This window comes from Athene noctua, chromosome 2 (assembly GCF_965140245.1).
Source record: "Athene noctua chromosome 2, bAthNoc1.hap1.1, whole genome shotgun sequence".
In the NCBI taxonomy this organism is placed as follows: Eukaryota; Metazoa; Chordata; class Aves; order Strigiformes; family Strigidae; genus Athene; species Athene noctua.
In genome coordinates, this window is record NC_134038.1 from 38,997,449 (window position 1) to 39,008,212 (window position 10,764).

The following is a 10,764-nucleotide window of genomic DNA, read 5'->3' on the forward strand; positions in this document are numbered from 1 at the left end:
TGTTTGAAACAGACTTGTTTATAATGGTATTAGAATTAGCAGATCAACATAAAAATTGGAGTGTGGGAAAGGAAATAGTCTTACTTAATTTCTCCCCTCTTCTCTTAAAATTTTTGCTGTGTTCATTGTATAATTGTATTTCTGTAGCATGTGGAGAATTCCAGTTGTATCAGCAGCTGTTTGGAGTACTAATGCAAAACCAAATATTTACAAATCTTAATCTCTTTTTTCTTGAAGGACCACTACCCCAGGGGAGACTAAACTTTTAGCTTCTGAAGTCTATGATATCCTTCAGTCTTCCAACATGTCAGACATGGACAATGTGAATGAGATGAATTACCGACGACGGAAAGCGCAGTTTTTCCTTGGCAGCACAAATAAGCGTGCCAAGACAGTGGTTTTGCATATAGATGGCCTTGATGATTCGGTAAGGAAGCCTTCAGCTTTTATGTAAATAAGGCATGCTGTACTGAAATGTATTTTGCCCACAAAAATAATGTATTCAGGCTACTTGCGTGGTATCATCAATTGTCAGCAATTTATGTGAATCATATTTTGAATTGCAAGATGTGTATAAAATCTTGCATAAATTGAGCTTACTCAGAATATCTAAAGATGTTTAAAGGCAGTTTTCTTGATGGCTTTTTAATTAGTCTGAAAAAAGTGTTCTGTTTCCACCTCTCCTAATTTTTTCCCTTTTTCGAGAATGAATGGAATACACAAGGTACCATCAGGAGTTTCACTTAAGGATATCTTGTGCTTGTATCAGTGTGTTAAAAGAAGTTTCCTTTTAGTCAAGAGAGGTTTCAGACACTGGGGTGGTTTTTTATTACTCTTAATTCAGAAATGCTGTATTTTCTTTGAGCTGTTTTTTTCTACAGCTTTTCATTGTCTGTGAGATCTTTTCTACTGTAGTGACCAGAATGGCATTTGAGTTAATGAGGTCTCACTGAGTCTTTATGTAATGTCAGAATAACTTCTACGGATTTATCTACCATACCCCTGTAGATAACACCCCAGGGCCATGTTTGCCTTTTTACGGCTGCCAAACAGCATGTAGACTGTTTAAGCACGTTATCCACAAGTGCCCTCCGGACTCTGTATCTTCGGTTTTGTACCCATTTTAAATGATCAAACCTGATCCTTTGCTTTGTTGCTTTACATTTTGCCAAGTAAGCGTGTCCACAGGCCCAGTTTATCAACAGCATACCCGTCGTACTGTTTTCATAAGACCATAGTTAATTCCTTTAGAAATAACATGCTGCTCTAGCTCACTTTATACAAAGTAAATATTTTTTACAGTTTTGTCCTTCCAGCACTTGCTCTGTCTAGAAAGGCAGTGCTTTGTCAACACCATTGGCTTTTGTACTCTAAAAGTTTTTTTAATTCAGTCCTATCAGTTGTCTGTTGTTAAGTTTGTTTTGTTTTGTTTTTAAGCTTGTAGTTAATTTGTTTGTTCACAGGTATCTCCAAGCAAGAAATTTCATCCACTTCTACTTTGTGAGTTTAGATATTCTAGCTATATTCTGACTCTATCTTAAAAGTGTTTCTTTGTGTCCTTCAACAAATGGAATTTAGCAAGATTTGTGGAGTTTCTTTCTTAAATGCTGAGGCAAAGGTATTCTGAAAAAGTGTAGGATATTTAGATATTCAGCTCCAGAGAGCAAAACTGCAGGCTTCTGTAATTGCCTAGAGCACACCAGCATGTTTTCTTAGCTCATTGTTGAAGAAAATCTGACTGTGCACTGGCTGGAGGTGGCTAGTATGCATAGGTCTGTATTTCATCAGATGATTAAAGAAATGTTAGTGATACTCCAGGTGCTGAGCCAGCAGTTAAACATCCCTATAGTGCTGTTTTAGATGTCACGATAAGTTGCAGTGGGGGGTGATGCAGGATGTGAACAATAAAAGCAGCTTAGTTTCATTCAACAGTGTATTCCTGAGTTAACAAGCAAAAAAATACTAGGTGGCGTGTAAGAGATTTAAAAGGCATAGTAAGTAAGTGCAGGGCTCTAAACACAGTGTTCTGACTTTACGTGTTTTGTCATTTACATTTGAAACAAGAAGCTGCTGTTAGGAATGACTGCAAATCCTACAAATGCTTGTGGATTTTGAAACCTCAGATAGTAGGAAGGGAGGGGAGAGGTTGTTTGTTGTTTAGTGTGGGGTTGGATGTTTTTATTTTAAGATCCCATTATCAAATTTGATGATTAAAAAAAAAAACCAAACCCCGAAGCAGTACTTCAGGAGTCTGGGGCATCCCCCTCAGTAAGTTTTCTAGTCTGTACATTTTAGTAGTATTTGTTAGGGTATGGTAATCAGGGTTCCATGTGCAAGAAAATAACCTAGATTTCACCTGTCCTACCTTGTACCTTTCCTATCCTGTGCCCATGCTTCAGGAGTACCATGCAGAAAGATGTCTAGCTGTGTAATGCTGAGGTTTGTGCCTAACTGCCATAGTTAGACATACTTTGCAAAAGATGTTTGTGCAGCAAGGCTGGTGGCTGCCAAGCTTCCAGCTTTTTAAGGAGTCTGTATGGACCTTGGTAAGTTTTGTCTTTAACAAGTGATTCACCAGTTATCTGATCACTGAAAACCTCATTTGAAATTAAACTGAGGTGCCTGTGATTTAACCTGTGATCTCAGAGTAAAAAGCCAGATTGCGTCACAGAATTGCTATACACTGATGTAAGTGTAAATTATCTGTTTAGGGTAATAATGTGTTGCTTCTTGTGTCCAAAAGTAGTTTCAACTTTCACTCACATAAGGCAGCCTGTCAACTTGCATTAAATATTTCCTGTGTATAGGAAAGGTAGCCTGTCTGACAAAGTTATTTTTGTAAATCTCAAAAATGTTAATTATTTCAATACATAAATTTACACAAATGAATTGTTTCAATATATATGCTAAACTGCTAAAAAAACCCCCACTTCAGTTAGTTCTTCCAGAGATTAAAATAATTTACTTTTTGTGTGTGAAACTATCCCAAATACTGACAAGTGATTATTTAATAACTACTACAAATATGCTTTGAAATAACTTATTTAAAACCTTGTATAAACTTGCAGTAAAATTTAAATACATAAGGCTATTAGTTTATTTCTAGAACAGTGCATCTTTCTTTTTTTCCCCTTCTATACTAGCAGTCTCTTCAAGTATGTTTTCATCCTTTTTGTTACAACCATCTTGTGCAAATATTAAAAGGAAAAGAAAAAATAGAACATTCTAAGATAATGTAGAACAGCTGCAACTAGTACAGGTCAATGTAATGTTACCTCACAGTAGGCGATGTCACTTGCTTTAAACATAACATTCCGTGGGTTATCAACCAAATATTTTCCCTCTGAAATAAGAATTAAGCGTATGCTGTGCAGTGATGTCTAAGCTGCCACAGATGAAGCAGCTGAAAGGTGCAACAGCTGCTCTGATGCATTCAGTCAGTATGGAGGCAAGGTGTCTGATAAATAGCAACTTAAACACTAACTACTCATCAATGAGCACTTCAGTCAATCAGAACTAAACCAGAGGGGATGGTTTAGCTGATCATACAGAGAAAAACATTCTTTGCTTTTCAGCACTTTTTTCTAATTATTTACAGTTGATTCCATCTTTCTTTGACTTCTAAAGTGTAAACATTCTTTTTTGTTTTTTTGTGGCAAGAGAGTCTTAATATTTGTGCACTAAAATGTAAGTCTTAGTTTTTCTTTTACAAAAATATGGTTGAGTAACCACCTGCCCTCAGACATACAGGAATTCCTTAACAATTAATTGTGAGCATTTTCATATGGTGTATTAACAAAGTACTTTAGTTGTGGGGTTTTTTTTGTTTTTCAGTCTCGAAGGAATCTTTGTGAAGAAGCCTTGCTGAAAATTAAAGGTGTTATTAGTTTTACCTTTCAAATGGCTGTTCAAAGGTGTGTGGTCCGAATTCGCTCAGACTTAAAAGCGGAGGTAAGTGCTCAATAACTGTCCAGATCCTCGTGTTATTGCATTCTGTCACACTAAGCTCTTGGTTTTTAATGTGTGCTTGTAGGCATTGGCAACGGCAATAGCATCAACCAAAGTTATGAAGGCACAGCAAGTTGTGAAAAGTGAAAGTGGTGAGGAGGTAGGATATGTATCTTTCTAAATAACAATTGATTTTGCTTGGCTGTATCACTAATACCAGCACCTCTGATGCCAGGGAAAATTTTGTAGGTGGGAGTGCCACACATACAGTACAGTAACAAGTATGCTGTGTCAGAATGTGTATCCATAGAACAGTTGTACAGAATTTATTGTTCAGAAGGACAAAAATACTGTAGTTGTTTCTCTCCTTAATGATATGGAAAGGATCACAGTGAACCTTTTTTTTTGGCTGCAGTTGCTGAAGTGTTTTTATTTCACAACTGCAGTAAAAGGGCTATGTCTTTATTTATTTGGTATTTTTTCTTCTGTGTGAAGCCAAAGCTTTTCTTGTATATCTTCTAGGCATATTAGATTCCAGATATATAGTAGGTTCCATTTATATTTTTGCTGTGTAGGGGGATGGGGAGGAGTCTCACAACATGCATGCCTGTCATCCTGAATGTGTATATATGTGTAACTTCCATTCATTCTTTTAAGTTACAACATTTGACATAATTTTAATCTGTCATGTTTTATTAGATGCTGGTTCCGTTCCAAGATACTCCAGTGGAAGTAGAGCAGAATACAGATCTACCTGAGTATTTACCAGAAGATGAAAGCCCTACTAAGGAACAGGACAAAGCAGTGTCTCGTGTTGGGTCACACCCAGAAGGTGCAGCAAGCTGGCTCAGCACAGCAGCAAACTTTCTATCGAGATCTTTCTACTGGTGACTTGTATTTGGTGTTAAAAGACTGTGTGAATGAACCAACAGGGGGGCCAGTTTTCCATTGGTGTGGTGAACTGCCAAGTGCAATTTGCAATAAATCATCACAGAAATTTTAGATTAAGCAAATGTATGCTGCATTTTACATTTTATTGGACATTTAGCCTGATAGGGCAGGGGTCAAAAGACAGAGGCCTCCAATCAAATTGTTCTTTCATTTGTTTTTCATGTAGATTTTATTTCTTCACTTTTTAAAAATGGGTCCACTGTTATATACCAAATGTTTATGCGTATAGAGCTTTAAGTTTGACTTCACATGGAACACATGATAGGGAGAATCCATTTAACTCAAGTCTCAGGGCCTCTGTGAAAGAAAATTCTTAAGAGCTCTATTTGTGCATTAAATAAAATGCCTGTTTCATTTCTGCATCCCTTTGGACTAACGTTACTTTGTTTAATTTTCTAGATTTTGACTCCAGAGAAAAATATAGTCTGCCTCTTTTTTTTTTTTTTTGCCTTTATTTTTGCCAACCATGTTCACAGTGTGAGCACCATGTTCCCCTTTTGCTATTAAACTAGAATCACTACAGACTTGAAATTTATAACCGTTTTATGTATATTGAATTTTTTCCAGCCTGCCCTTAACCATTGGAGTGCTTGAGATTATGAAATAAGGGATTGAATAAACACAAATATGTATACATACATTGTACAGTAAATAAACTAGAACATATTTGTAATGATGGGTGTGACTGACTGATATATATATATATATATAAAACTAATAAATACCACTGACTGCTGTTTAGGCTAGCTGGGAAGACTAGCAAAAAAAGCTGTGGTCTAATGTAGTGATGACCCATCATGCAGCTCTGTCTGCAGAGAATAGAGGGATGTGGACTGTATTTGGTTAAGAAATGGTGTTCACCATTAGCAAGTATTTAATGTAAGGGAAACTTTAAACTTGAAGAATAAAGCAGAACTGAATGCCTCTTTTGCCACAGTGCCACACTCATAAATTTTGACTTTAATCCTTTTTATTTTTTTACCTAACAAATCTGTTACGTATTTACTGTTCCCTCCTAATGTCTTTCATGAGACTGCCATGAAAGTACATCAGCTTTGATAGGCTTAAAAACATGCAAACAATTGGCTTTACCTTGTTACTTGCAGACAGTATAAGTTCAAAGATGTCTTGGTAATTTCCATGACCAGCAGTGATAAAAAAAGCTAAACTTCTCTACGTAGAGAATAATATATATCTGAACTATTAGCAAACACTGTGTGCCTGAGAGGATTCAATACACAGTTCTTGAAAACTGCAGTGCCACTGCTTTGTTGCACCAGAGAAATACAGCTGAGAATTTTTAAATAATGTTATAAACCTCATTATGAAATGCTTTTTTTTTTTTGGTAATGTATTTGTATAATATTCATTATATTTACCACTTGGAGACTCAGAAAAAAAAAAGCATCAAAGTTATTCTCCTGTGCCTATGCACAAGGAGGAAAAAAAAAAAATCACAGGCCATCATAATACTACAGGAATGCTGAGGAAGTGATAGTGTAAAATAATAATGCAGGTCAGAGTTCACCCACACAAGTTAATTGTCATTCTAGGATAAAAAAAGAAACAAAAACTTGTTAGCAGACGAGATGTCTCATGTTTTTTAATATATCTAGTTTATTTTTGATTCAGGTTTACACGCACAGATTGAAAATACAGGCTTTTCAGGGCATGTATTGCTTTAAATATGTAATATTACTCATATCGCTGTCTAGAATGTTACAGTACCAAATGTGTTTGAAAAGTCCTCTGTTCTATAGCCATGAATGCAGAGTTTTATTTTTCTGCATTAACATCTGTTTGCATTTGCATTACTGCACATCTATTTACTAAAAGACTACACCCTTTGGATATTAATGGTTCAATACCAGTAGGTATTACAGTTTGTCTGTGCATTCGGTCTGTAGGTGTGCTTTTATGACAGTATTGCAGCTCTTGTAGAACAGTTTAAGGCATCTGTAAAAGTTTTTGAAATATATTGTAAAGTAATAAAGGATAATATAACTAAAAATATGATTGATGCTTTTTTAAATGTCTTATCAAAGGCTGGTGCCTTTTTAAATGTTTTGACATTCTTTTAAGCTATTTGTGGTATTTTCATCTTTCATTTAACAGAGGAATGCAAATGTCCAGTCACAGTGAGACCTTTGCTCCACATTACAGTGGGGCTTTTGTATATGTTTAGAACATGCTGGCATTTTAAACAAAGATTTTGTAAAAAGTAGGTGAGTAGAAGCTATTTAAGGACATCGACTCAAATTCATTCTTAGGGTTTGGGTTTGTTTGGACAGTAGATTTTTTTTTTTAAAGTAACTGATGCTGTGTAGGTCATATTTTGTTAGGGAAGTTAAGAAATATCAACATTCCTGGTGAAACCTCTTATTTTGAAAAAGTGGAAAAAAAAGACAGCACACAGTAATTAATTTTATGTTTGTAGTTTTTCGGAGGTCAGATTAAGGATAAGAGCCCTTTTACTCTGACCTAAGGAGATGCCAAGAAAAAATTACTGTAAAATCAGAGGCTTCCAAAAAGAAGCTGAACTGTATGACAAAGCACTGGTATCATGTTGCAGTAGTTGCAAAGTATTCTATTGCCAAGGAAGCTGCTGCACACATGGTTTAAGCTCCTGAATTGTCCTAGGGTTATAGTTGTGTACAGCATAATGGAATTATCACTACCATGTTTCTTCATAATAAGAATAAATGCTGATGGGATAGGTAGAGGCAAAACTGAGGCTCATAACTGTGCCTCTGTGAAGAGCTGTCAAAGCACTGTAAGCTTTCTGCAGTATTGTGAAGTACAATATAGCGTTCCCACTCCACAGTCACCTATGGCTTATTCAGTATAAAAATAGCTGATGTTGCTGAGTTTTGCCGTAGGCCGTGTAAGCTGATGGGGAGAGTACTGTGTGGGGCTAATTCGGAAGAAAATATTCAAGACCTAGGCAGATGCAAACTGGCAGGTGTGAAGTACTCCTGTAACTGCCTGCAATGTAAAATAAATGTGGGTGCTCCTTTTTTTGCCTGTGAACAACACTCCACCTGTCAACTAGCGTAGTTTAAAACATACCTAATAAAAATTAGCAGAAGCATTCCTTGCTGTATTCATTTTGCAGAAGGCTGGACCATAGAGTGTTTCCTGCTTCTTCATCTGTACTTAAATCTTTGAGTTCCTAAAATATAACAAATCCATTTGTTAAAACTAAGGACTGAAAATAAGATAGAGATGAGAATAACCTCTCAACCTATCTCAGATTCTGATTGTAATTCTTCAAGGAAGGTTGAGACCACGTTATTTGTCGAAAGGGAGTGAGTGGTGGGGTCACTGGAGACTTCTTCAGTGAGGTACAGCAGCTAATTAGCCTCAAGGGTGAGACTGGCTGTTAATATTCCTGCTCCAAACCTTACAAAGCTGTTGCAAAAGAAAATTGTCCTGCTTCTTGCACTTCACATGGAGCACGCAGTGCTTTACTTGCTTAGCCTGCTTGAGTGCAGGTTTTGAATGGGGTTGAAAAAAGCTGATTTGAATTTGCAGTACTTTGCATGTGTATTGGTTAAAACACGGAGAGCAAGGTCCCTGTCTGTAAGCTGATGCATGTGCCACATCAGAATTCACATTATTTCAAAATTTCTTCATGTTACTGTTTATTTATGTTCTTGTTGCACTAGGCTTGTTAGTGGCTGGAAGAGTTAGATCTTCCCCTGTGGAATAAATTAAGATCCATTAAAGCAGTTAAAAGTTGTCTGGACATACAAAAACTTCACAAGAACAGGTGCACACTCTTACCATATTTTTGTGCCTGTTGATGTCGTAGAAGTTACTTATTATCTTAGTATCTGCAGGCTGTTATCTGGATCAAGGTCCCAGGAGCTGTCTCTTCATAGCATGAAGACTGCACAAAACCCGGTAGCTAAATAATTTCCAGCAGTGTTTAATACTTGCCCAGTGCCTACAGTTCAGGTCAGTTAGCCAGCAGTGCTAGCACTAACCTGACCAGCATTTCTAAGGTTCTGAATAAAATCACAACTGGAACCAAACTTCTTATGTAAAAAGTACTGCCATGCCAGCAGTGTGTGTCAAAGTGTCTGATTAGCATGAAAAGCGTCTTTTAAGTAGTGGGTATAAAAAACCACAAAACCACCATATGACGGGATTGTTGCTTTCATGGCTTATCCACGCACCGAGTTAAGTGTAGATACTGAGACCAAGGGAGTCCTGTTGGTTTGAAGTAGTACCTTGCTGTTTCATCCTCTTCTCACTGAAGGACGTGGGCATGCTAACTCACCGGTGCAGGGAATTGCCCCTCTGGGTGTTTGCTGGTGGGAGGGGAGGTGAGCTACCACTTGAGCCCGTGGTGCGCTAGCAGGGAGCAGCTGACGCACTGTTGACACCTAGCGACCCACAGAAATGCGCACATCCATAACACGAGGTCTCTACAAAGGTTTTTCTCCTAGCCTCATTTTACAAGACTGCTGCTGAGTCCGTTTACCCAAATTGCTCAGGAATCCTGGGAAGTGCAAGATTTGGCGAGATGTCTCTGCTTCTTTGCTCATACTTCATTAGAAATTTCAGCGGAATTGCCCTCCTTTTCAAGAGAGGCCTTTGTACTGTCCAAACTTCTCTGGCCTGAAGTAGAAAATTCAAACCTGTCATAAGCAACTTCCCTTACCGAGTTATACATAGGCTTGCATCGCAAGCCAGGTGTGGTTGAAAGCCAATTTTCTTGTCAAAGTAGTCCTTATTGATTTGTTGAAGTTCTGGGTAAGAAGGAACTTTTGGTAACAAGTAGCCTTTCTAGTTGGCTTCCCCAAAAGTATTTGGCTATCTTTGCATACATTATGGTATATTTCAAAAGGTTTGTACACAAGATTTATTCCAGGAGTGTTACCTGCATAACATGCCCAAGGCTTTTGCTGTGTTCTCATAAGTTAAAGCATCACCCCGACTGTGGTGTTTACACCCTTTCCAGCAAGTAATGTCATTAGTGGTTTTTGATCCCTAACACCTCTCTAAGAAGGTGTCATCTCCTTTATAGACTCCCTTATGTACACCATCATATAGCTGATACCAACGTGATACTTCTTTTTAATTACTTTTCAAGAGCATGTTTGGGTTAAACTCCCCTTCTCCGCCCATATATAGCACAGGTTGAAAGTGATAGCAGAAGATGTCTCCTTTATCATGTGACTTTTATCCATGCTTCCTTCACTGAAGAAGAATCCAGGGTGTGTTTGTTTGTATTAAACTTTGAAGGGCAGGTAGATGATCCAGCATGGGGACTTTTTTTTGGGGGAAGGATGGGAGGGAGGGGAGGGGAGCAGGAAGCCAATTCCCAGAGAAACAGGCTCTCTACTTGAAAAAGGCTGTTCTTCCTGGCCAGAGGAACCGCACTAATAAAACATTACATGAGACTGTCTAAAGGTGATGATTTAATTTGTATTATTGCAAGATTCAATTTTTTTGAATAAAAACTTAAACTACCATAATAGATTTTTGATTATAAAACCCTATATTTTTAATATGGAAGTCCCAAGTTTAATATTGACAAAGCCATTTGCGTTCATTATCTCGGTATAAAACTAAAAGCTTATACGTTATCCTCGGTTTTCATGGCTTTACCTCCTTTGCTACAACAAATATGTGCTGTAATGTTTTAGCAAATAACCATTATTGTTTATACACTGTAATTCAGTGGGATGTAGTAAATGGCATATTTTAAGGAGTCTATTTCTTTGCATATAAAATACCTGTAAAGCTTACTGAAGGTGAAGAGTGGCTACTACTTAGCTCTCAATTGTTGGCTACATTACTGAAACAATGAAGATATATCACCCACTATAATAGGGAAATAGCAGCCATTTAACA

The 10,764-nt window shown here is 37.3% G+C and overlaps 1 protein-coding gene across 1 annotated transcript in view; it reads left to right on the top strand.

The window, feature by feature from the left end:
• ARMC1 (armadillo repeat containing 1) overlaps nucleotides 1-6,398 on the top strand; it is a 33,926-nt gene extending 27,528 nt beyond the window's left edge. The window contains exons 4-7 of the mRNA XM_074898896.1: nucleotides 238-427; nucleotides 3,835-3,951; nucleotides 4,034-4,108; nucleotides 4,648-6,398. Coding sequence (XP_074754997.1) covers nucleotides 238-427; nucleotides 3,835-3,951; nucleotides 4,034-4,108; nucleotides 4,648-4,839 — 574 coding nt within the window. The 3' untranslated portion in view covers nucleotides 4,840-6,398. The remainder of the gene's footprint in view (nucleotides 1-237; nucleotides 428-3,834; nucleotides 3,952-4,033; nucleotides 4,109-4,647) is intronic.
• Nucleotides 6,399-10,764: the final 4,366 nt, after the last annotated feature.